Genomic DNA, 26,667 nt, shown 5'->3' on the forward strand with positions numbered 1-26,667 from the left:
TAGACACCCTCCCCCGCGCAGCAGGCTTGGATACGGACCATTACTCCGTATTCCCAGCAAATACCGAGGCTTTTTCCCCCGCCTCTCCCCTCAGCAGTGCACAAACCGCGCCATCACGGCTCCGCGGCCAGGGCGGCGCCGCGGCCCTTTAACACGGTGCCCCTCCAGGGAGAGCCCCGAGACAGGGGCAGCGCGGGGCTCGCTTTTCGGGGTATCTGCAGCCGCTAGTGGCGGGAGAGGCGAAGCCGGGGGTCCCAGCGGCCCCGGCCTTCCCGGCGGTCCCGGGGGTGCCCTGAGGGCCGGTCCCACCCCGGGGTGAGCGGGGGGTCTCACTCTGCGGCTCCGCCAGGGGGCGCCCCTGCGCGGGATGGGGGGGGGGGGGGGGCGAGTCACGAGACGCCGCCGGCGGGGCGGGGGCAGGGTCCGGGCGGGGCGTGCCCATTGGCTGAGGGCGAGAGCAGCGGGCACGCCCATTGGCCCGCGAGCGGCGGGAGGCGGGGCGCAGGTATCTATAAAATCGGCGGCCGGGGCGAGCCGGCTTCACTCTCCGAGCCGGGGAAGCAGCGGGAGCCGCGCAGGGACCGCAGCAGCCGAACGCCGCCGGGACATGCTCGCAGCCTGACTGACCGCAGGTGGCCGCCGCGCCCGGGACACGAATGAAGAAACAGCTGCTCCTCCTGTTCACACACCGGGGACTCGTCAGCCGAGGGGGCCGCAGGGGGAAGCGCCGCCGAAAATGGCATCGTTCAGTATCCGCGCCGCTCGTCCCGAGGACTGCTCTGACCTGCTGCGACTGATCAAGGTGCGGGCGGGGCGCAGACCGGGGGGTCCCTCTGTCCCGGCGGCGCGGGGGGATCAGCGCTGATGAGGCCCGAGCAAAACAAGGTGTTGCGCAAGGGCGGGGGGGCGGGGAGAGGCCGCTCACGGCTCCTTCTCTTGCAGGAACTAGCCAAGTACGAGGACATGGAGGACCAAGTGGTGCTAACTGAGAAAGGTATGAGGCGGCCTCAGCTCTCCGGGTGGGCGACTGAGTGACGGTGTCTGTGGCTCAGGTGCCCGTGTGTTCTGCTCTTCTAGAACTGCTTGAGGATGGTTTTGGCGAGCACCCTTTCTACCACTGTCTGGTTGCAGAAGTGCCGAAAGACCAGTGGTCGTCTGAAGGTGAGGCTTCCCGATGCTTACTTTTGAATGCTAAAAATACAAAGACATCGTGTGCTTAATGTTATCGATTGTACATAAGGTTCCACCAGCAAACTGGGGTAGCAGGAGTAGGATAACTGGTAAATGCAGTAATGTATAGTGATGCTCTGCTGAAGTGGTTGCTAATCCTAGGAGCGTGGGAAGATCAGGTATAACATAATGTACTTGACTCCAGTTAATTAAATGGTTTTTCTTGTTTGACCCTGACTTACCTTTATGTAATTCTGTTGAATCACATTTTTTTCTTTAATTTGTCCCCAATCTTCAGGTTACAGTCTCTAGCTTCGCCATGTACATGGCCCTTCCGTGTACATGGATGGGCGGGGAGGTAACTAAAAGATCCGTTACACAATAAAGTAGATGATCATAATATGAGGTAAGGTCTACAGGGACAAGTGCTGTTCCCAAACCTTTACCAAAGACACAGATCAGAAACCTGTTTGCACGCTTCTCTTACAGGATGTGCAGAAATAGTTAAAATACTCCAAGTTATGTTTGAGTGGGCTGCTGTTGAAAGAGTTGTTTCTCTTCTCTGTTGAGCCACAGAGTTAAAATTGAAGCTGTAGCTTTATTTACCTTGACTTTACGGTGCTGAAGGTAAATAAAGCAGCATGATGTCTCATGAAAGCTTAAGTTGAGGTGCTTGAAATGCTGCTGTAAAGGTGACCTGGGATTAGACCCTCTCACACAGTGTAGTTACTGATGAATGTACACAGATCAGTGTTCTTCAGAGTTTGACAGACTGTTCTGGTTGCTAAGGAAGCAGAGCTGGGGCAGTCATCTAGATTGTGAGCTGCTGTGTAAAGTTCTTACATGTATTGCAGAGTGGAAATATTGATAAATCAATAAGGTGTGCATTACTTCGTAGAAAAAAATCCCTGTGTTAGCACTTACTGTGATAGTGCTTTTGAGGATTTCAGGGTATGGCTAGGGCAAACTTTGTTCCATTAGGCTGATAAAAGTTTGTCAGAAATTGTATTTTCAATTGTGTGCTTACTTGTAAACTTCATTTTAAATTCTAACAATATCAAATGTCTGCATGTCACAGAGAATACGTATATTTAAACATGCATGTAAGACTTAATATTTTTGCCTTCTAAATTCAAATGAGCTGAAGTTACACCCTTTGTTTCAGAAACATGCGTTGTGGGCTTTGCCATGTATTACTTCACTTACGATCCATGGATTGGAAAACTGCTGTATCTTGAAGATTTTTATGTGATGGCTGAGTATAGAGGTATATATTACAGAATTAGATGAGTTGCTTCTTATAAGGCTTTTTTATATTTAAAACTTAAGTTTCTTGTTTCTTTTCGTTTCTTTAGGACTTGGTATCGGGTCAGAAATTCTGAAGAACTTGAGTCAGGTATGTCTTATCACTAAGTCTAAACAAGCAGAACTGAGCACAAAGCAGTGTTCTTGCTTTTCTCTTAACCACGTGGAGCTTCTCCTTCAGCCCTTCTCCGACTTAAAGGAGATGACAGGACACTAGACAGCTTAAAACATTGTCTAGAGTCTGGTAAACAGTGAGAAGTGGCTGACAGAATGAACTCGATGACTGGTGATACGGTTGCTGAGTAGTCTTGGTTGCTGAGTAGTCTCGCGGGTTCTTGCTGTGCCCGTGCCCCAGGGCTGCTGTGTGAGCGCGTGGTGTGTCCTGCCTTGCAGGTGGCCGTGAAGTGCCGCTGCAGCAGCATGCACTTCCTCGTCGCCGAGTGGAACGAACCGTCCATCAGGTTCTACAAGAGGAGGGGCGCCTCCGATCTGTCCACTGAGGAGGGGTGGAGGCTCTTCAAGATCGACAAAGAGTATCTCTTGAAGATGGCAACAGAAGAGTGAGAGATTATTCCAGCAAATAAATTCTTTCTGCGAATATATATGCTCTCTGAATAAACTCCTTCTTGCTTTCTGTGTATGTACATGTTATAGTGGAATAAAGTAGTGTGGATCCTAATAATGACAATGCTATGCAGGTGTGGTCATAGAGTAATTGGTACTGTGATCTGGAGTTGGCATCTGTGAAGTTCAGTATGTGCTTGTGTGCATCCTTTACCAGTGTGGGCTTGTAATCCTTGTATATGGAAACTTCATTCTTGTAAGTGTCATTCAAATGTGTACAATGTACACACTGGTAGGGTTTGTTTTAATTATTGCCTTTTATAAAAATAAATAGTGTTTTCACTTCATGGCAGTTTTGACTTTTAATTCTCACCAACAGTTTTCAGTTAAATAACATGCAAATTAATAAAAGACTTGCTGATTCACCCAAATATTTTCACAATGAGTGAAGCAATTTACCGTGGTCCCAGTGGGTAAAGTGTAAAGTGTACTTGTGTGCCTGTGGGACCCAGGGGTCAGTTTTGAGCACCTGAGTGTTGGGTGGGGTTTGAGATCAACCTTTACTTCCTGTATGGTGCAGAGCATCCTGTCTTGTGAATTACATTTTCAGGTACAGCTGGGGTCCCTAAATCAGGCTGCTTCTCTCTGGAAAGCAGCTCCATAAAATCTGGAGTTTGAGATTTCCAGTTACCTGTAGACCACCTCAGTTGGAAGGGCATAACCTTTTAAGGGGAAGATGCATCATGGTATGGTTTCAAAGCCTAAGGAACAAAAAAAATTGGTTTTGATGGGTCACCTGTAGGAAAAAGTATTTTTACAAATCACAAAAAAAGCTCCATTATGTGACTTCAAAACACCGAACTTGGATGTTTCTGGTGACCTCAGTTTCTGTATGTGATTTCAGATAAGGTTCAGCCTGTCTGCCTTTGCCTCAGTGCTGTGTGGTGCTGAGCTGCCTGAATTAAGTGCTGTGTTAAGCAAGAGAAAACAGATACTGTGTGTTTAAGCCTTTGCAGGGCAGTAGGTGAAAACAATTCTGCTCAGCAATTTTTTAGTTGCCTTTGAAAGAAGTTAACTTTGCAGTACTGTGTTGGCCCTTCTTTTAAATTGATGGTGAAAGTGGAAGCAGGTGAGATTTACACTGCTCCCTTCTTGCTCTGTGGTGACCCTGCAATCAAAGGTTTCTTTTGCCCAGCACTGCTTTTGCCTCAAAGGAAGGGAAGAGACTTACCTGCCTTATAACACTATTAAGTGGTTTAAATAAAACAAAGTTTTAAACCTTTTGGTCACTGCATAAATCATGTATCACTTGGAAGATGTTTCCTCATCCTAGAGAGTAGAGGGCAGTGATTGCTTCAGCTATGGGTAACGCTGAACTAATTCTGAGAATAAGGTATCACTGCCTAGGGCCAACAGCAATCTGTGCAGAGCATTTAGCATGAAACTCTCCTTATTTTCTGTTTTGTTTCTGGTTTTAGCCGAGATGTAATCAGCAGTGTGCCAGCTCTGCCCAGGTGTGAGGTGTGGCTGTCAATTGTTGCCTCAAGAATAAGAAGACTAGTAAAAAATACAGGAGCTCTTGGAGGAGAGCAGAAGGCAGCTCTTCCTTGGGGGTGTCAGCTCGACATTGTTTTGCAATATGTGCTTGCCCCAGAAAACCAACCACGTCCTGGGCTGCATCCAAAGCAGTGTGGCTGGCAGGTCGAGGGAGGGGATTCTGCCCTTCTACCCTGCTCTTGAGAGAGACCCCACCTGCAGTACTATGTCCAGATCTGGGGTACCCACCATAAGAAGGGCACAGACCTGCTGGAGTGAGTCTAGTGGAGGCCACAAAGATGATCAGAGGGCTGTAACACTTTACCTATGAAGTCAAGCTGTTCAGCCTGAAGAAGGTTCTGGGAGACCTTCTAGCAGCTTTCCAGTGCCTAAAGGGGCTACAGGAAAACTGAAGCGGGACTTTTCACAAGAGCATGTGCTGACAGGACAAGGAGAAATGGCTTTAAGCTGTAGGAGGGCACTTTTAGATTGGCTGTTAAGAAATACTTCATTGTGAGAGTGGTGGGGCACTGCAACAGGTTGCCCAGAGAAGCTGTGGATGTCTCGTCCCTGTAACTGTTCAAAGCCAGGCTGGATGGGGGGCTGAGCAACCTGGTCTAGTGGGTGGCATCCCTGACCAGGGCAGGGAGTTGGAACTAGATGGTCTGTAAGGTCCCTTCCAATCCAAACCCTTCTATGATTCTGTGATGTATCCAAATGGTTGTCTGGACAACAAACTCCGTTTGTCAGCACAGAATCTGTCACAAAATTTCCCTGATTGAACAGTTTCTGCATAAGAAACAGTCATTTTCAGACACTGCCCAAATGTCTGTGCAGCACCTCAGCTGCTGTGAGAGTACTGATACCATGCACAGGAGCCCGAGGTTCAAATCCCTCTCCTACCCAAGGGGAACAGAAATCTGTTTGTCACTTGTCCCAAGATTAAATGTCAGGCTACAAACCTCCCTAAGCTCTTTCTGAACCTGTATTCTTCTGCAACTCAGCAAGCCACAGGAGATGAGAGTAAGCTCACCCAATGAACCTGCCCAGTAGCTGGTGATGGAGGTGGAATGGGAAGGATGAGATGGTCTCCAGTACCTCTTGCTGAGCACCAGGGTGTTGTCTCTTCTCCTTCGTGAGGCTGCAGTAACTTCACTGGTTACTCTGTCAGCTACATTAACCTACTTATGCGTCTCAGCCCTAGTGCAACCTGTTTTGGTTATTTTAAGCTGTGCTTCTGGCTCCGTGTATCAGACCAGAAGGTGATTGCTCGTAGAGCAGTTTAAGAATGTTTTTATTTTGAAATTAACAGTTCATTAGATATCTAGGCCAGACATGCTTCAATCTCAGGCCCCAGACTTCTGGAGCACAATAAAGCTATCAAAGCTGCATGACTGAACGGAACAAGCCAACTAATTAGGCATTACAATTAGGAAAGTAAGCAGCTTAGTCAAATTTTCAATCAATTTAGAATTGTTTATCGTATTTTGTTCATCTTCAACTACTGCATTTTCTAAACAGATTTTGATGAACTGGATTCTCTGGGAGTCACAGAAAACAAGCGAGGCGGTTCTAAATGAGAAGACCTTTTCTAGCCACTGGTGATAATTTTAAACATTCATACATGAAAGGAAAGACTGGGGCTAACCTTTCAGATGTGACTTTTGTTGAGATCCTATTAAGTGGTAGGGTTTTTAAAACCAGCAGAAATATTCTCACAGTTATGGTTACAGAGTCTCCAACAGTGATGTGGTAATGCCATGGGTTAAGACCAATTTTAAATTCCCTCAATAACTTTTGGCTACCGGGGGGTCAAAGTGACTCTGGTACTACAACTGAGACATGCAGCAGAGTATTTTCTGTGGCTTTAGGCGTTGGAGAAACCTCACCTGGTGTGACTTTTTTAGACTCCAGGACCACGATCACACCACTGAGCTGCAGTGCGAGGACATGATTGGGGCTAAGCGATGGCTTGGAGCTATTCACTGGTATCGTACCAGTGGACTGCCATCACAGCAGGAGCACAGGGCTTGCGAGTGGCCTGCAGGTGCGTCAGCGTCACCCTGTTCCCCTGCCAGCCTCAGGGGAAGAGTTAGAGAGGAGGTGTTAATGACAGAGCTGATAACATCTCCAGGGTGGGGAGGTGCGAAGCTCCTCCTCGCTCTCGCTCTCAAACTCATGACCCGGTAAATTCTCCTAACGCTGAGCAAGCCAGCAGAAGATTTCGCAATTGTGGTGTTTCCACGTTTCCGTCGGGTGGGGACAGAAAAGTGGCCTTGGACAAACTTGCGGCCGGCGGATGCGTCAGAGGACCATACCCCACTGCAGGCTGAAGGAGCGCCGAGCTCACTGCCCCCTCTCCACTTGGCCTTTTCCTGTTCACAGGCTTCTGCATAATGATCTGAGCCGTAGCCATAGCGACGGCATGGAAGGAGGCTTTTTTGTCTACATCATTTAAGTTAAAAGAGAATATATGCGAGAAAAACAACCCTTCCCCCTCCCCTCTTCTTGTGAAGAGCCTTTGCTGTCAACGTAATTCAAACAGCCAATGCAAACTTCTCCTCCAAAGAGCATGTGGGGGCTTTAATGCATTCCTGCACGTGGTGTTTGGTCTTGAGAGACTCGCCATCCTGGAGCCTGGCCCGCTGAATGCGAAGCTCTCAGCTGCAGGGAAAACACCAGCTACGTGTGGAAGGAGATTCAGGAAAGCTCTGCATAATTCCCCGCCACACGGCGTTACCTCGGGCTGGAGGACAGCCCAGAGGTGTGCGTCATGCCTCCCTTCCTTTGAGTTGACCAGAAGGTTTATTTACTTCAGTTTGCACAAGTTTCCTCCTCACAGCGCTCGTTCCCTTGGGCTCCCCCCTTACACATCCCTCGGGGGAGCAAAAGCTGAGCAGCTGGAATGCACACACAGGGGCACTGGGAACAGGCTGACTGATGGCAGCGCCGGGGAAACCTGCCTGGCTTTAAATAATTCACCTCACGTAGCAGACTCGGCTTTGTCCAGTTGTTTTCCTTGCTTGGGCAGGATTGCTTAAACACCTTTTTTTTTTTTTTTTTTTTTTTTTTTTTTTTTTTTTTTTTTTTTAGGAACTCAGGTTTCAGAGAAGTGGCCGCTATTTAAATAAAGGCGTCAGCTGCTGTCTGAAACAAAGCAGCGCAGCAGCAGCGTACCTGCTGCTAATGTTTAATCTCGCTGCAAACTCAAAGCAGACTCTAACTTCACCATCCAGGCTCGACTCCCTTCCAGGGCTCTTCCTTTCGCCCCCCCCTTCCCCAACCCCATCCCAACCTTACTGTTTTTGCTGTCCAGAATGTTTTTGGTAAATACAGTCTTGATGGAGGACTTCAGAACCCATCAGGAGCTCAGAGTAGTCCCAGCTGGGAGCTCGTGGAGGAGAGGGTGTAAGGCTGAAGACGGTGATGTGGGCTCTGGGGTAGGAGCACAGCCCACCACCACTGCAGCCCCGCGGGACGTTCAGCTCCCGACCCTCAGGCCTTGCCCTACCGCGCTCTGTCTTTTTCAGCAATCAGAAACACTCCCCGTGGCTGATAACAGAATAAAGCACAGGTACACACCTCAATGGAAAAATAGGGAGGGAGGGGGAGCAATTCCATTTTCAAACCTGTTTTGGTTTTATTTCACAGATTTACTCCAGGCCAAAGCAGGAGATAAAAAGCCCCAGGAGATAATTAGCTCATGAGGGTGGAAAACAAACACCCTGTTCAGAAACTGCTGTCAGGTAAATAGTTTTGTTTATTTGTGTTTTGAACTTTGCATATTTTGAGTGTTCATGTAGCAGGTATCAGCTGGTCACATCCACTCAAAGGGAAAAGGAACCTCCATTTTCTTGAACTCTGTTTTCCTTCTCCATCAAAACAGATTAAAAAGAATGTGCTTTGGTAAGATGAAACCAGGTGCCCCTCCTCTCCTGAAAATTTGCAGTACGGCATGATGTACAGCTTCACATCTTCACCTCCCAGGAACCCACTGAGCAGGGATGGAACATGAACCCCTGAAATTCCTGCTAGAAACCTTCCTCCATACGAGAAAAAAAAAACATGAGAGAGACAGTAGTTTTCCACATGAAAGCCCATCAGTGTTTCCAAGTAACTGAATATCACAGTGTTGTTTTCAAAATGCGCTGATAAAAGTGCAGGGTGAGATTTTTCAAAGCTGGTTACTATAATTAGGCACCCAGATACCACAGCGAAGGTACCGTTGAAAAGTCTGTCTTTATTGCTCTCATGAGGAGCAAACTCCAGCCTGGGCTCTCCAGGATCTTCCTGAACTTTCTGATTTGACCCACTTGGAGCACTGACATACAAACACCACCCCACAGCTTGCACAGGAGAAAACAAAAGACTCATAGTTTTGCTCTACAGTCTCGTGCCTTTTGCAACCAGTTCACATGACAGAATTTGGGTTTCTTCCCCAGCCAACTTCCTACCATGGGGTAGCAAAAATGTACAAGAGCATTTCCCACCACAGCCTGAATGTGTTTTAGCAGTTGCAGGCATATGGTTGTTTGTTTTTTTTTTTTCGGAGTTAACATAGAGGGAGGGATCAAAACCTGCATTCACCACTCCTAGAGGTAATAACCCCTGTTTAGAGCTGTAGCTTTGCCATTGGAGCAGAAAATGTAAACTAAAAGGAGGAGGGAGGAGAGGTCTGCAGTGCTGAAGGAGGCCAGGTGCAGGGGCTGACCACAGCCTGCCACAGGAAGCCACGCACCCGATGGAGGAGGCGGCATCAAGGGAAACAGTGTAGGCTTTATTCTTTCCAGATAATGTAATCAAAAGAAACTAGAAGACTCTTATTTCACAAAATCAGAAGTCTCAGAGGTAAATTCCTGGGATACATTAATAATTTCTGGATCACTTTTACCGTCCATTGATCTCATTATCCGTAACTCAATGGATTAGCAAGCACTGGATTTGGTGGTGTAGGAGCAGGAATTATTGTTGAAGAGCAACAGGCAGAATGGGCAGAGAGAGGCAGCAGGAAGTGCTAGCATCGAAGAAATAACGCCTTATTAATCCAGTTTTAAACAAAAACAAAGCTGGCTGAAAATTCAAAGGATAGTGGCCATCAGTGCACGCTGTTCCTTAGCCAGGCAAGGAAGCACGCCCATTTTATGTAACTACATATCTCTGAAAGCTGTAAAGCTGTCAGACTGTAAAAAAGGGTGATAAACCAAAGTCCACCGCATTACAAAGTACAGCTGGTACAAATGACGGTGAAGTCAGGACAAGGTTAAAGAATCCCAAAGGAAAACAAAAATAATTTACGTAAGCAAATACTTGGGATTTATAGGCATGAGTTGACTACCTTCTCAGCACAGAAAAGTAATAAAATTATTTTGTATTTCCATGCTGGGTTTGCCATAACCATGATTTGACTGAAATTTGATTATGGAAGTCCTGCAGGGACCCAGAACACCAGAGTTCCTTTTCTTGCCATTTGGGCTTGGTGTCAGCAAGCTATTATTTTCTGCTGTTAAAAGCCAAAGCACTTTTCATTCCCGCAGTTCAGCATAATCAGACATCCCTGCTTCACTCCCAGGCAGGACCAGGTTTGCCTCGAGGTCCCCATAGCCATGTGCCTCTCCAGCACAGTTTGGGCAGCTGGGGATTTGCTTGCATACACTTACATCTGGTTTCTCAGCCAGGATGTCTTCTGGAATAAGCACAGGACTGCAAAAGTGAAAAGTCCTTTTAACACAGGTCTAAAATCAAGAAAAGGTGTAGAGGAGGATGTGACATTATTTCCTGTTTATTCTTAGAGAAGCTTTAAGCCTTTGGATCCAAGAATTGATGGTCCTTTGGTTTAAGATATAAAGCATCAGGTGCTCTTGTTTTCAGAAGTAAAGGATGTAAACCGGATGTAAACCAGATGTAAATCCACCTAAAGCACATGCAGCTTGCAATAAAAGGTTAGAAGCACAAGTGTGCTGTGGGCTGTGCTGGGCCAGCCCTCACTGCTTGCCGGGGTGCAGCCCCAGTCCCTCAGCTGGCCTGCAGAAGATGTTCCCCACAGACAACTCCAAGTGTCAGATTCTCGTGGTGTCACCTCTAGTGACACTGCACCCAGCAAAACCTGCCTGGCTGCAGCACAGGGAACATCTGCAGGATCAGCATCTGCCAGCACACCACACGGATGCACACCATGCCAGTTGGAGCTGAAACAGTATCCTTTTCCAGCAAGGCTGAGCCCCAGCAGTCTCATGACAGGGAAAACAGTATTTGAGAAGAGCCTTCATTTGTCTGAGACAACTTCTCTGCAGTGGGTGAGCTGTGGCAGGTTGAGAGGGAGGGCTGACAGTGGGTTTGCTCTGCCGCCAGGCCCCTCAGCAGCTATTTTGTATCACAGGGAGAGGAAGCTCACACTTCTCCTTCAGATAGGGAAATGTCTTGTCTGAAGAGGCTCTCAGACTTGAACGTGACAGGCAAAGGGCGTGTTATGGCTCTGTGGGTGCACACTTGGCTGCCCGTCTCACAGGCTGCTTCCCGGCACACTGGGTGAAACATAGACTGAGTTTTATAAGTAAAGAAATACAGTTCCCTGCAGTGAAACAAGTGTTCCCAAAAACAGCTTTCTGCAACACAGCTGGCACAAAACACCAATATTTTTTCCAGAGACTCTCTTTTACCAAAACCTTGTAAACTCAGCCACCACCCCAGGCCAGGCAAGTACAGCCAGGATGATGCTCAGGCCTGACCTCAAATCAGCCCTCAACCTGGGAACAACCTCCGTGGACATCCAACAGAGCTGCCACCATTAACTGAATCCCCTTTTCTTCAGTGCAGTTTATTTAATCCTCTGGTCTCATGTGTGACTCGCATCATGTGTGAGTGAGCACAAATATGTGAGTGCCTCTTCGCTGGCCCCATTAAAGCTACAGCTAAAAGACTTTTCCCACAGAGATATGGTAAATTTTACTTCATTCACAGCAAATGCACTCGGTACCTGAGTGATAATGTGCATAAATAGTACATAAGTTGCACCTGATTATGATACACTTTTTTGTGTAGTCTCCATTAAAGGAGTGACAGGGAACTGCTAATGCCCATATCGAACTGTGGGATGAGGCTGAAGGGCAGGGCTCAAAGGGTTGTAGTGAATGGGGCTACATCTGTCTGGTGGCTGATCATCAGTGGTGCTCCTCAGAGCTCAATTCTAGGGCCAGTCCCGTTCAATGGACAGAACTGTTGGGGCTATCTAGTTTGGAGAAAAGGAAGCTGAGGGGCCTTGTTGCTCTCTACAGCTTCCTGAGGAGGGGAAGTGGAGAGGGAGGTGCTGATCTCTTCTCCCTGGGATCCAGTGATGGGACATGTGGGAATGGTTCAAAGCTGCATCATCAGGGGAAGCCTAGATGGGACATTAGGAAGAGGGGAAGAGAGGGGCTGCTACTGGGGGGTTGGGCATTTGGCAGGGAGCCAAGTCTGAACCATCACATATTTTTTTACCAAGAGGGTGGTCAAACCCTGGAACAGGCTTCCTGGAGAAGTGGCTGATGTCCCAGCACTGTGAGCATTTAAGAGGCATTTGGACAATGCCCTTAACAATGTGCTTTGACTTTTGGTCCCCCTGAAGTGGTCAAGCCACTGAACTAGATCTTCCTTGTAGATCCTTCCCAACTCAGATAGTTCTATTCTGTTCTACTCTATATAACAAGGAAGTCTACAAAAGTGTGTTGAAGATATTAAACACTGAATTTATGTATAAAGTAATTTGTCCTAAGTACTTTATTCTTGAGACACACAACTGTTTATTTAGAGAATTAAATAAGAGACTATTATAATCACCAATAAGAAGTGTGTACTATACCCTCTCTGTTTTAGGAATTGCTGCCCCTTGCAGCCAAGAGCCATGTTTTGTGTCCTTTGCCCAGCCAAGAAAGACACGCTTCACCCAGCAGCCACAGCAAGTCCCCAGTGTGTGCCAGCAGGGTGAGGACCTGGTCCCCACAGCAAGGACCAGCAGCCCCAGAGTGCCCCAGCACCAGCTGATCCCTGCCAGCTGCCTCCCCAGAAGTGTTACAGGGTTTTCTGGCAGGGGAGGAGAGCTCACATCCCACTGAGTCTTGTGGCAGGGCTGACTAATGTCCAAGCCAGTCTTCCTTCTTTTTCGGGAGGGCAGTGGCTGGGTGGCATTTGGGCTTCTTTTCATGCCTTTTGTTTTGTAAAAAAAGGTACAAGGTCCTGTGGTAAGCCTCTGGGCTGTGTCGCCTGATGTGTGAGGTCTCAACATCATTTCAGGATCACCTTCCTTGGGCCATCACCTCAGGAGAAGCCTCAGTGCAGCCTGACACCATAAGCTCACACCAGCACTGCTGGCAATTCCAGCTTCCTGCATGGGAGCCCTAAAAATACCGGTCGGGCACCCAACACCTGCCAGTTTCTTTTTAGTCAGAGGCCCCACGATACTCGGTTTCATCTGTTCTTTCCTGCCCTGTGACAATCCCTCATTCCACTGACTCATCTGAAGGTAAATAATGCCCAGGTAACTTGGCACTCAGCAGGAAACCCTCTTCTCTGCTGTGCCTGATCAAAGGTAACCTTCAGGAATGCACCAAGAAAAACATCTGACGCAGTTTTCCAACAAACTGTTGGTAACATTTTTCAATCCAAAACCACCACTGGACTGGGATTATCATATTACATATTACTTCAGTGTGTTTAGTTATGTTTTCAGTAAGGTAACAGTGGTTTGTTAATCTATTGAGATTAATGGGTTTAATCTATATTAATCTATAAAGAGAATTAGGGCACTATAATGGCACAGGTGTACTTGGAGAAGCCCATTTAGCTTCTTTGTTATAAACACATTAGGATGTTTAAAGAGTATATCACCTAGAGCAATCAAAAGAAAACTCTATACAAAATATAATAACAATACTTTGGGGCTACTGTAGCACCTTGAGTGAAATCAGAGTTGGGAAGGCCATGTGGTGTTTGCTCATCTCCAGCCTTGTGCATCCTGGAGAAACAAGTTTTCCTCTTACACAGCTGAAGTCACCCACAAAAATATCCCTTACGCTTTAACCTGGGGAGGAGCATGTAGCCCCCTGGTAGTAGGGAAGGGGAGAAAGGAGAAAGGGATTAGATAAGAAACCAGTCCTTACTAGCAAGGGGAGAAAATCAACAGTGGAGAGCATGCATTAAAAAATCTACTACAGTGTCTTTGCAGGATTTCACTGTGCCCTTTTCAAACCACAGTGCACACTTTTGCTCTCTCTTGCTTTAATGTTTCTTTTTAACTTTTGTCCTCATCCCCACACTCACCAAGGAGGGAAGGTCAAGTCTGAAGACCTCACCTGCCAAGGATACCAGGATGTACATCCCGCCAGTCAGGACAGCTGTCCCCTGAAACTGCCCTCACATGAGCAGGAAACTGAACCCTAGAAAAACAAATGCAACGCCAACCTCTTCATAAATAAACACTCATAACCTTCCAATATGTCCCTGTTATGCAAGGCACGCTGTAACACCCTTTCAGGGCTGCTGGTCGCCAGAAGTGCCGCAAAGCTGCTGTTGCCAGGCTTTAAGACAGCCAGCTGGATCTGCAGCCTCTCCCTCGATGCAGGACAGGCTGATGCTGGGGAGGCAACCTGAATGTACTGGTGTCAGCACTGAGTGATGTCCCACGGCCTCACACACCCTGTCTGTAGGAATAAGGGCTCTGGGAGCACTAGGAGACCTCCAGCCATGCTGGTGCAGAGCTGAGGTCCCCTGTACTGGGTCAGGTGAGGCCACGGGGCCAGCACAGCCACAACAGCTAAAAATTAACCCAGCTCTAAACCCTGATGTTCAAAATAAATTACATTTTAAAAAAGAGTGAACTTATTGTCCTCCAGCTTTGAAAAGCGGAAATACTGTCCCAAAATCAGTGATAGAAGCTGCTAGTGGTAACCATACATGAGAAGGAGCTTGAGGAATCTCTATAAGAGAAACCTTGAAAGCAGGAATGATGAGGTGTCAGAATTCCTTAAGAAAATTACTGAGGTAAGAGAAAAATGTAGGGAAGACCTCAGCAGGACCCCCAGGCCAGGGAGGTGCTCTGGCCAAAACCAGGAAAGTCCACCAGAGAGAGGGATCACAAATGCAGCAAAAGGAGAAAGTGGAGAGGAAGCTGGTGCAGAGAATTAAGTCAATGATCAAGTATGAAAACATTACAGGATCTTCTGCCTATGGACCCCAGCGCTGAGTTCCTGCAGACGAGCAGAAAGAGTCCCACTTTTCCAGTTGGGAGAGATGGTGCTGAGCTCTCCCATGCTCCAGAAGCATCCCTCTGGGGCTGGCAGGTGAGCCAGGTGTGTCACACAGTGCTCCTCAGCCTTGCTGTGGGCAGGGCTGCTTTTCAGCTGCAGGCAAGGAGGGGAGAACTCGTGTGCAGATAAAACCACTCCCCTTATACCTTTCACTCCACAAGGAAAATACAAACATACAGGAAGTCCTGCAGGACTACTAATTAAAATTACCACTGCACACCACCCTAGCGGTTATGATTTTATTTGTGGCAGTTTATTTACAACTGATGGCTATGAGTTTATTCATGGCAGTGCCCTTTCAGGATAAAAATCGTGCTTCAAGCAAAGCACAGCACGTTCTTAGCTCAGAGACTTGTGGCCTGAGGTACGTAATGAGCTCTGTACATCTATGTTTCACTTTATCCTTACCTCCTGGGAGCCCAAAATCATCTGGCTTTTTTGCACACATTGTTCTGTTACTCTGGGGCACGAGTCACTCTGGGCTGACTAGCCCAGGCTGAGGGTGCTTTTACACCACTGCTTCTCTACTATTCCTCAAGAAGAGATTCCCTTTAGCAGGCTACCTTCATCTGCAAACAGGGCAATGATGTACAAACAATAATGCTGAAAACCAACTGGTAAATATCTGGCTTTTTAAAGAGTTCGAGAAAGGCCACAGTAGTAAATGGGATGCACTCACACTTATGTTACCTCTTTTTTCCCGCAAGCTAAGCCTTCTTCCCCTTTACTGTTTTCTTCTCGGTCAAAACACAGTTGCTGATTTTAGCAGCTGTGTATCTTGCTCTCCTGTACAAGGAGAGATCATCCTGATCTTACTCCATCGAGGCAAAAGTACAGCCAAAGGTTATTTAACCCCAGGGACGTGTGCTTGTACAGTTGGATGCTGTGCAAAAGCTGCTAAATGGCAGAGGACTCCAATATTATGTATGAATTGGCTCGCTCTCCCGCTTGGCAGGGATGGGGGAGGCAAGCAGTACACATTTCCTTCTTTCCTCCTTCAGCCAGTAACAGCTCATCGCTTTTACTGTCATGTGAACCCAAGTACAGGAGGGACAAACACAGCAGACCGTGCCTCACAGATCTCTGAACCACAGACAGGAGAGTAAGCCCTCTGCTCCTGGAAGAAGCCGAGTTTTCTCCAGCATCTCCACTCAGTTCAGCGTGTGCCGGGCAGTGCTGTGCCCCGAGCCTGCTCCGGCCAGGCTGCTCCTCGTGGCACCGCGCCGGGGGCCCAGGCTGACTCACTCCCAGATCCCGATGCCATTCCTCATCTCTGGCAGGATACGGAAAATGTGTCAAGCCTGGCACAGGATAGTAAACATATTCCTTTGGGCTGGCTCTGGTGCTTTCACCAGCCCATTTTAGTTTGGGCAGTTTGTAAATGGCGCTGTTAAGACAGAAGATCAGAACCCAGTGGTGCGGCTCCTCAGAACGTGCAAAGATGACTGCAGCGCCCTGCGCTGAATTACAAAACCGTTCAATTACAAAACTCTTTTTTTTTTTTTTTTTTTTTTTGTCCGACGCCGAAGTATCAGCGCAGTGCTTTGAACGGAGGTTACCTTTATGATTCACAGCATGAATGAGCACTTAGTGTGCGCATACAAGAGCCCTGTACGAATCAGGAAATGGCTCTTTCAGGTCTCCTGACAAAAGGAAGTGAGTCTGAAGCTTGCTAAATTTACAAAGAGGACGTTGGTGAACTTAATCTGGGGCAGGGGATGGGGGGAAGGGAAGAATCCCTTTTTTCTGTACACAGTTTTTAAAAACAACAAAAAAGAAATTAAAGGGGCTAAAACTGCGGTGGTGAGAGCTCTCTCCACAGCTGCCTGCCTGTGATCCTTAGCTGGTACGTGCATACAGCCACGAGACTCTGCTGGCTTCATGCCTCAGTGTTTCCCCCACCTCTGGGGGGGAACATCCCTGAGGTAAAGATGCGAGTTGGCATCATCGCACACCTCTGCTCGAGGCATCCCTCCCCCCGCCTTTCCCTGGAGAGCCAGCTGCCCGCGGAGCGGGGGCACGCCAGGGCTCCTCAGCACTCCCTGCCAAGGGCTGGATGCGGCTCACTTTCAGTTCAAAGGAACCGATTACTCCTCAAAGGCACGAGTGCTGCGCCCTGCAGTTGAGCGAAGGTACTTCAGGTGAAGACATGGAAGATTCAGACGCAGTGGGACACGGAACAGCTGATTGTGGAAGGTTTTGGTACGGGACGTGGTGTGGTCCTGTGGCCTTCACACCGTAACGGCCAAGACAGGAAGAAATCCGGTTCTACTCCTAAGGTTATTCTTTATTCAGGCATGCAGTGGCTGAACTCACTACTACCTTAAAATTCACACTAAGCAAGCCCCTGAAGCAAGATGAGAGGCTGTCACGCAGCCCTCTAGCGCTTGTCTGCACAGCCCTGTGGGCCACCTTCCTCGGGTAGGACTGATGGACCCAAGCTGGGAAAGAACTGCAGCAACAGCCTTCCTGACACAGCCTGTGTCGCCTCAGCCAGGGAGCGTGTAGCATGTGACCCATCATGGTACTTTACAGGCTGTCTCGGGAATTTCAGGTTAGCATTGCAGAGCAAGATCCAGACACTCAGGCTCCATTTTAGCTTTAGTCTCTATCCAGTTAAATTCTAGAGTCTTGTGAGGGTTTGTATGCACACTATAAACAAAAAGAGAAGTTCCCTGACTAAGCTGTCCCATTGCCCCAACTGCTCTTCTTTCATGGTGGGAACAAAGATTCTGGCACCACGACTGAGCACAACTCAGGCTGCAGCAAGGCTATTCCCAGCATATGGCATGTCAGCTGGGATCTCTCTTCCTCTCTCCAGAAGATCCAGCAAAGCTCACCCACAACAGGATCCTGCCTCTGTAACTGGGCATGGTGATGGAGCATTGCATCCCACAAACCTGCCACAGCTGGACACAGCCCAGACAGACACCGACTTGCTTTGTGTGTTAGTTGGCAGATTTAGACCCTTAAATGCAGAGCCTGACAGCTCAGTCTGGTGCAGGCGTTGTAGGCCCACTTCCCATGCAGAAAGGCATTTTTAGAGAAAGAAGATTGGTACTCAGCTGTGAGACATCCTCAGCCCACCTTTGAATTCACCAGCTTTCAACACCAATGCAATGGCTACCAGTAAAACCAGCTTGCAAACGTGGCAGAAGAAACTGCACGAATCCACGAACTTCAAGACAAGATGAAAGTCCAGATCAGACTTTGGTCTTTAAACAGAGATGGCCAGGGATGAACTTCACTGACATGAAAAGGAGAAAACACCACAATTGCATCAATATACCAACATTTCTTCCAGAGGGACCCTAGGAAATCTGCCAGCACCAGTCAATTTAAGAACCATCCAGTCAGAAAACACAAGGATCAGCTAATGGTACAGACTTAAGAGGACAGAAGGGTGTTGCACAATTAGAAACACTTTTTTTTTTTTTTTTTGCCTAATCAACTTCTGCTTTGTAGTTATGATATTGTTATCACAGATTTTCCCTGTAAACAAGAAGCTTTTGTACCTGTCAAAACCACTCCGCAGTGGGGCTGACCCAGCCAGCTGCCAGGCCATCCAGGTGCTGCTTTGAGATGCCGCATCCAGGAAAGTCCAGCAGGAAGCCACACCGGCCTCCTCAGCAAGCCTGAAGAGCCAAAATGCTCTCTGTGATGAAATTGGCTTTAGAAGTAGCTCAGAATTTATAGGAATGTACAGAAATAACCTTAACAAAACAAAAAAAAAAAAAGGGAAAAAGAAACACATGCAGCAGGAGTTTATATTCATCTTGAAGTAAATATGCTCACACTGAGGTTTTTCTGCCAGGGCTAATAAACGGAGCAATAGCAATTCCCTTTAACTCCCGGGCCACTGTTTTCTCTAGGGGTAAAACAGAATTCCCTCCTCATCAATCCCAAGCCTGCTCTTTATTGCAGTGCAGCACTAGGTCTCCTTGAAGGTGACAGATGCAATGACAAATGCTACCCCTGATAATAAGTCTGTGTGTGGGGCCTCCTGCAGTTGGAGCAGAGTCTAAAACGGGATCTTGCAATGAACACTTGTGGCAAAACCCTGTGTTTTTATTCAAGGCTGGAAGACTGTGCCCATTTACCTGTGCTCACAGGATTACTCCAGGTTGGTTGATGTTCCTTCTAGCAAAAGGAGCTGCTACACTGTGCCCTCTCACTCAACTGACATGCTTCCTACAGGAATTGTGATCCCAACAAAGGGCCAAACCAACAGCCTCCAGTTCTACAGCGTCCACAAGCTGGAGAATAAAGACAATGTTTTTGAGAGAAAGCACTGCAACCTGGCCACAACACATCTGCCAGCAGCCACTGCAGCAGAGGATGCTGAGATGAGAACACTATTTAAGCTGCACAGACTCTGGTTACCAAGCCAAAAAGCCTTCAACTGGAAGGGTGACCAAATGTTGACATGAAGCTTGGGTAGGGAATACACCATTTTTAGCTTACACTGTAATACCCACAGGCAAAGTCTGGCAAGAGATAACATATGCATGCACAATTTAGTTCCACGTAGCTGTGCATGTGTGCATACAAACAAATATATTTTTTTTTATATCTATATATATCAACAGTGGTTGACTGCTCTCCTGTTCCTCATTAGGAAAGTCTGTGCCAAGTTGAATGTTTACAATCTCTTGGGCTCTTACCAGCATGAAACTTTTTTTTATTTCCTGCAGTTGTAAAAAACAGAAGACATAAGGAAAGGATCTCAGCTAAGGCTGTCTTGCTCATATTTTGGAACTATTTCCTTGTCATGTGTGTATGCAGGTGCTTGAAGACAGTAATTTCCTGCTCGATAAAAGCATTCTCGTTTGATGTCAATCACTTGGGACATTTTTAGGCAAGAGTGGTAGGAAGATGTGATCAAGTGAAAAGCATTTAAGTGATTTATTTAACTCGGTATTTTTTAAACATGCACACACACACAAATGTAAACAAATAAAAGATTTAAAAATGTTTCATTTGAATTAAACAAACTGGACATGCAAAATTTCACTCTGCCTCACAGGCAGTAAAAAGACACAGAACAGCTAACAACTGCATCAAAAATAAGAATGAGAAAAGCACTTCTTGGTGGAGTCTAGGGGTGAAAATACCTGAATTACCAAATAATCATGTTCTTAAATGCCAAATACTACTGAAAAAATACAGCATCTCAAGCTGTATTCCTAATTCCCTCTGTATGATCCCTAATCACTCTCTGTATGATATGAGAATGCATAAGTGAAGAACTATCTTTAACGGAAGAAACTAATCTATGCTTGTATTGCAGGAGTGGTGTAACAGAGCAGTTACAGCTATGATTGATATTTCCCAAGTTTCCTTCCCACTACCGACAAAAACACTACTTTGATCCTCCCAAGTCTGCTTGAACCATGTTGGCAAGTTTAAAGTAAAAACAAAACCACACACACATACCTCCCAAACCCCATGCAAGAACTCTGCTCCCTTTGCTATATCAACATACATCTTTACCAGCCTAAAACAATCGTAAAAACATGCACCGAACATGTTGGGAGACACTGTTTTTCTGCCTGAGGCAACCACATGCCTTATGCCACTATTAAAAATGAGTTGGCCCATTCTATAATGCCCACACACACTGGCTCTCACATTGCCAAGGTCTGTTTGTTTTTCTCTAAAAGTTTATGGAATACGCTCAGGTGGAATATCTAACCATGCAATAACAAAGATTTTTTTTTAAAGCACTTTGAGTATGATTTACTTTGTATTTTCTTCCCTGATCTTTTTAAAAGTTAATGTTTCATACAAGCACATATCTCATTTCATCCTTCCCCCATTCCTCATATTCACTGATTATTTAAGGAGCATTTAAGACTCACCAACACAGCTTTAAATGCTCTGAACTACTTGGATTACAGTAACTTGTGAAGCATAGTGCCCCAAAAGAGAGACTCATGGAAATGGTAACAAATGATGAAAGGGTTTTATTGTGCAAAGATTTCAAAATGCTGGAAATCCTTTTGTATTTCCCTTCGCTTCGCTTTTTCCTCCCCTCCCCTGGCTAGGAATAAGGAAACAGCCAAGTTATTCTATAGCTGGTTCCCACCACCACAACGCTCTGGCTCCCATTGTGCTGTGCATTCAAACAAAAACAAGAACAAACATTAACAGCTCCATTCCCATCCATCTACGAGACAGGAACTCACAGATGCTTCATTATATACCTCCTGCTGGCACTGATGAGGCAGAAGACTCATATAGAAAGGAGGGGGAGACTCCAACAAAACACAAGAGTCATTGTAATTGTTCCCATTCCTAATTCTATGAGCCCGTGTCAGCCAAAACATCATGCTACTTCCAGCTTCCCCTCACTGGCAAAAAAATACAGGCACTGTCAACAACATTTCTAGAACCTTTCACAGACTGTGCAAACATTGCATCCATGACTTTAAAAAAGACAGGAGGAGGAAAAAAAAAATGGACCATTTTGTGTATCTGGAATTTTATTATGTATATAAATAATAAGAGACTCAGGGATTTTGAGACTTGCTACTTGCAATGTTGATCCTGCAATGGGACAAGCGTGGGCAGACTTCAGTCCCAGTGCAGAACAGAGGACGATGTCTCCAGACTGACCCAAAACACGTAATGTCCTTTCACAGAATCCATACCAGAAGCCTTAGCAGCATCCAGCCAGACTGTCCCGAGGCAGAAGGCAGATTAGTCACATTCAAAATGGATTCACATGGTTTTTCATCTTTTTCTTGGGAAATTGTTGCTTATATCTATATTTTCCTTCACCTATAGCCAAAGAAAGGGAACAGAGGTCACGGGGGAGAGAAAAGGAGGGATAAAGCAGAATTAAATACTATAGGCCTCTTCTTTCCAATGTCAAAGTGCCATTAAAACTTTTTTCCTTTGATGTGGAAAGTTGATCAAAACCTATTTGAGAAGCATTCTCAATGCCAATTTACTTGGAGAAGAGATATTTAACTCTTCATATTACTGACATTAGAGCACTAATGATCATGTCTGTTCTAGAGAACTCAATTCCCATAGTTGACCTATGTGGAAATACAAAAGGGAAAGAACACTCCACAGCAACCAAACACCAACTGGAATCTGGTGTAATTAACCAACTTCCTCAAAAAGAATTCTTTTAAATTCCCATCAAATGCATGTTTTCCTAATCTTACTTACTCTGGTGTAAGACCAGGGCAATTTAACTCAAAGAAATGGTATTACATAAATATGGAACTGGAACAGAGTGCAAATGTGATATGCTTTCTTCAAGAAAAAATATAACCCCCCCTCACTTCCGTGCAACTCCTCTAGACAACAGCTGGATAAAATCACAGCTTGCTTCTTCCACCATGGGACGTGGTTTGAGCTGAAGTTTGTGTATAATTACTGATGAAAAACTGTAACAAAGGAGGTGCAATGGTGCTGGTTTTTGGAATGGAGAAATACATTTCTGTCTCCAGCCTGAAGTGATTTTGCCCTTGGCTGACCATTCACACTTCAGAGACCCATGCTGTGGCAAATTATTGAGGAAATGAGATTGTCTTTATTCTAGTAACCACATTCAACTAGGAATATTACCAACAGTTGAAAATACAGTGAGACTTTCAGGACTGATCTCATTCAGAACAACAACAACAAAAAAGTGTCTTTTCAAAGACCAGAGCCATGTTCTCCAACCTTTGGGAACACACAAATCCAACAAAACATCTGGACTTGGGTATGGAGCTGAATAAACTGGATATAAGTAACAAATCACCACCCCCGCAGAACAGCTGAAATTGAGACTGGATTGAACTTTCACCAACTTGTTGCCCGAGGTCAAAAATTTACCAGTTCCCTTTATACATCTCCTCCAGAAGGCACATGCAGTGAAGCACGTAGGTCTCAAAACCAGCACCATCCAGGTACTTCAAGCACCTGAGCAATTTATCTTCACTCCCTTAAAACCTTCCTTAAACAAAGAAAATATGCCTGAAGCAAAAAGCTGACATTTCAAAAAGTGAATAAAGGCCTGACAGAAAATTATATTCATAGTAAAGAATGCTAAAAGAAAATAACAGTTATTTATGGATTTCTGCTTGTGGTGAACCTTGATATTTGTACAGTGTGCCAGCCAAAAGTTCAATTTTCCTGGCTTTTTATAATTTAGTTGCTCTGTCCTAGTTGACAATAAGCACAATAATATTTCAGTGAATTGTAGAGAGGTTTTTGTTCCTCTTGGTTCTCCTGGGTATCTTAAAGCAAAAAACCCCACATAAATATTCCTATTATTTTTCAGTTTTTAGTTGACGTGACTATTTTACAAAATACTTGGAAAACATGTATTCTTAAAGACTTTATATATTCAGATGTCTGAAGGAAAAACTAATGTCCTCAGTACATCAGCCAGTCAACACACCTCTTTGCCATTGTGAGAATTAGCTATAGCCATTAAAAATACATTAGGGGAAAAAACATGAAAAACTAATTTTGCTTTTAAAGGTTGCTGTGTAACAGTGAAATGCTGTTGCTCAGGAGATGTGTGCATTCCATCACATCTGCAAATGTATGTGGTAAAGCATGGAAGAAAAAATTGGTGCAGTTTCCTACATCTGGGCTCCATTTACACAGTTGGCAGTAAGGAAAAAAACCAGAAGTTTTCTACTAAATGGGACACTGCAGAGAAAAATAATGAGGAGTCCCTGCAATGCCAGGATCATTTTCTGATGAAAAATCAGGTTTTGCCATGATGTAAAAATAATACAGGGCAAAGACAAGCAAGTAGAAAATATGTTCATAAAAGATTCCCTTTATCAACTGATAACAGAGCAGACATTATCTGACATTCTGTACTAAATGATGTCCAATTACATTTTAATTATTAATAATTAGCCTCAAATACAGAGCAATTTTTGTTCTATGAAACTGAACCACCTTGAAAAAGTTGAGAGGATGTTTTTGTTTTGCTTTTCTAGAAACTGTAACCATAGGACTTGCTGGAGTTTAGAAAGCAGCCCCGAGGCCAAGTCAGAAACAGAACTGGTGTCTCAAGTTTCTGCCTTGGAGAACTGGGAAATGCTGCCTCCATTTCCTCCATCATTTATTCCCAACTGATGAAATGTCTCATTTGGGAAGTGCATTAACATGAAAGGTCAGGCACATCGTTGGCTGTTACAGGCTGTAACACAACACTGTACCCTGGCACTGACAAATCTTTAGAGAAAACTTATCAGCAGGGAAGAGGTTTCTTTTCCCTCCTTCATACTTGTACAAGTGTGACATAGAAGGCAAAAACGTTTTTGGTATGGGAGGAAGAAATGGAAAAGAAAAAAATAAATAAAAAGACCAAAACCAACTAACAGTAAAATCACAAGGCCTTGCTCAATTAATTCAGAACCCTTCCAGTAGACATATATTTATTTTGTGTGCTCTGAAGACAAAGAATTTAAATTCTTTAACTTAAACAGTGTTAAGGAGCATGCATGTTCTTGACAAATGTCAAAACAAAGCTATCTGTCTCCTCCTTTCCTCATCAGTATGAAGAACATAACAAGTCAAACTTGCAAATGTTCAGCTTTTCCACGTTATCTTGCTGCTGTAGCCACAAACTATTATCAGTCTTTACTCTTTACCTGTTTGATGCCAGGTGATGTAGCGTTTTACTTCTGGGCTCGCTCTTTATTTGAAGCAGCATGAACTTCCAGGGGCTTGTCACCAACTGCATCACCCTTGAGGAGTAAAAAATGTTCACAAGATTTCAATTGAGGCAGTCCATGATTAATGTTTTTGCCGGAACAGAAACTCTCTTCAAAAGCTAAACCAAAAATGTCTTACAGATCAAGTGGTGGTTGATGAGACTATTTCAGTATAATACACTCAAATATGATCTCCCAAACACTGTCCAGACTTTGGTTTTCCTGTAGTTAGCTGAGCAATTAGAGGATTTGAGAGAAGCAGTAGTTCAACTGAAGTGCTTTAATTGACTCATTTTGTCTGCACTAATAACAGAGGGTGAATACCCACAGAGTAGTTGTTACTTTGCATTCTTTGAATTGTGTGGATTTATACAATAGGTCTCTTTTAGCACATATCCTTTGAGAGAGTGTTCTCACACTTTCCCTGAAATAAATGACAGAAATCAAAGAATGAAGAGAAGCTTGTTGCAGTGTCCAGTCTATCTATTTGCCAAGATGCTATAACAAAACAGGCATTTGATTATAGTTTTAAGTAGATATCAATAAAAAAAAGTACTTAGAGGCCCCACACATGGCTTGGGGACTGAAGCACATGACATAGAAGGACAGGCTGAGATGTGGGTCTGTCCAGCCTGGTGAAGACCAGACAAAGGGGGAACGTAAATCCTATCCATAGTTCCTTAATGGGCATTTACATATTTGGAAAAGCTGGGTTCTTCTCAGAGGTTCACACCAAAAATACCCAGAGAAAAGGACAGAGGAGCATGGCAAATTTCTCTTAGATCTAAAGGGCAAAAAATTATAAATGTATCACACCACTGATCACTGGACCAGGTTTTCCAGAGAACTTTCTAAATCTCCACCCTTGGAAATATTCAGCACAAGGCCTGAGTCACCAAATCTAACTTTGAAGCTGTCTCTGCTTTGAACGGGAGGCAGTTGGGTGAAAGGATCAGAGATGGCACCCAGCAGCCTCAATTGCTCCTAAATTCTACCCATGAAAATTAAATGGCATTTCCTTTTTATTCTAGAAAGGCATTTTAACCAATATGACTTAAATAAGGAGATGATTGGTGATGGCCAACATGGCTTCACTAATGGCAAAAGTGTGTCTGACAAAGTTGGTGGCCTTCTATGACAAAGCTACAGCGGTGGTGGATGAGGGAATAGTGACTGATGAAGAGTGACATCTACCTTGTGCAAAGCATTTGACACTGTCTGGCACGACATCCTTGTCTCTGAACTGGAGAGACATGGATATGACAGATTATGCATTGGTGGGTAAGGAACTGGCAGGATGGTCACACACAAAGAGTTGCCTTCAGCAGTTTGATGTCCAAGCGGAGACCAGGGACGAGTGGCATCCTCAGGGGTCAGTGTTGGGACTGGCTCTGTCTAACCCTGTCAGCAACGTGAGCAGTGGGGTTGAAACCACCCCCAGGAAGTTTGCTGACACCACCGAGCTGTGTGATGCAGTCAACACGCTGGAGGAAAGGGGCCTGGACTGTGATAGAACAAGGGGGAATGGCTTTAAACTGAAAGAGGGCGGGTTTAGATTAGATATAAGGAAGAAATTCTTTACTGTGAGGGTGGTGAGGTTCTGGAACAGGTTGCCCAGAGAAACTGTGGATGTCCCAACCCTGAAAGTGTTCAAGGTCAGGCTGGATGGGGCTCTGAGTAACCTGGTCTAGTGGAAGGTGTTCCTGCCCGTGGCAGGGGAGTTGGAACTAGAAGATCTTTAAAGTCCCTTCCAACCCAAACCATTCTGTGATTCTGTAATTCTAAAACTGATGGGAAATGTAACAAAAGAAGCCAGAATAGACTGGAAGACATTTCACAGGATGGGACAAATTTATACATTACAAACTAAGCACAAATAAGGCAGCAAGTCTATGAGACCCTGCATATTCTGTGCTGGAGATAGGGACTCAATATATCAAGATACAATTATGAAGACAATTCTTAACTTTCTTATTCAAAAAATGCCTAGCAAGACCTTTGAAAGGTGATTCTTGCAAAAGCCCTTTTTGTTTTGATCACTACTCTGAATATTTCATAGCATAGGAAATCAAAGTCACAAACCACACCCATTTCAAAATAATGGTCTATTCTGTAACTTTCCTGTACAGGAACTT

At 45.4% G+C, this 26,667-nt stretch overlaps 2 protein-coding genes and 1 long non-coding RNA gene across 6 annotated transcripts in view; 2 read left to right on the forward strand and 1 right to left on the reverse strand.

Moving 5' to 3' along the window:
- The first annotated feature begins 536 nt into the window (after positions 1-536).
- On the forward strand, positions 537-3,386 carry SAT1 (spermidine/spermine N1-acetyltransferase 1). 2 transcript variants are annotated; one of them, XR_003571265.1, is made up of 7 exons: positions 537-802; positions 943-994; positions 1,078-1,161; positions 1,469-1,576; positions 2,336-2,437; positions 2,526-2,566; positions 2,869-3,386. XR_003571265.1 is itself a non-coding variant. In XM_027884241.1 (6 exons), the coding sequence occupies exons 1-6, from the start codon at positions 737-739 to the stop codon at positions 3,037-3,039; spliced, it is 516 nt and encodes a 171-aa protein (XP_027740042.1). In that variant the 5' UTR covers positions 539-736; the 3' UTR covers positions 3,040-3,386. The 2 variants fall into 2 exon arrangements, 1 of the variants encoding a protein (XP_027740042.1); XM_027884241.1 differs by lacking the exon at positions 1,469-1,576 and having other exon boundaries at positions 539-802.
- Positions 3,387-4,837: 1,451 nt separating this feature from the next.
- LOC114057653 lies at positions 4,838-25,920 on the forward strand. The gene is made up of 3 exons (XR_003571264.1): positions 4,838-4,915; positions 9,244-9,248; positions 25,910-25,920. It is a non-coding gene; the product is annotated as an uncharacterized LOC114057653 (long non-coding RNA).
- APOO (apolipoprotein O) overlaps positions 21,132-26,667 on the reverse strand; it is a 30,277-nt gene continuing 24,741 nt past the window's right edge. The window contains exons 8-9 of one of the 3 annotated variants that reach the window (XM_027884238.1): positions 24,470-24,565; positions 21,132-21,635 (exon numbers count right to left, since the gene is read on the reverse strand). In XM_027884238.1, coding sequence (XP_027740039.1) covers positions 24,497-24,565 — 69 coding nt within the window. In that variant the 3' untranslated portion in view covers positions 21,132-21,635; positions 24,470-24,496. The other 2 variants (XM_027884239.1, XM_027884240.1) reach the window with 2 other exon arrangements.

Source organism: Empidonax traillii, unplaced genomic scaffold, assembly GCF_003031625.1.
Source record: "Empidonax traillii isolate 1590-97213 ecotype Southwest subspecies unplaced genomic scaffold, ASM303162v1 scaffold140:size1466565, whole genome shotgun sequence".
In the NCBI taxonomy this organism is placed as follows: Eukaryota; Metazoa; Chordata; class Aves; order Passeriformes; family Tyrannidae; genus Empidonax; species Empidonax traillii.

What these genes read in the sequence shown, in the direction of transcription:
- SAT1 (XM_027884241.1), top strand. Translation starts at nt 737, where the DNA reads ATGGCATCGTTCAGTATCCGCGCCGCTCGTCCCGAGGACTGCTCTGAC. An exon ending in AGACCAGTGGTCGTCTGAAG is followed by an intron (nt 1,162 to 2,335) that starts GTGAGGCTTCCC and finishes CCTTTGTTTCAG; the next exon opens with AAACATGCGTTGTGGGCTTT. An exon ending in TGTGATGGCTGAGTATAGAG is followed by an intron (nt 2,438 to 2,525) that starts GTATATATTACA and finishes TCGTTTCTTTAG; the next exon opens with GACTTGGTATCGGGTCAGAA.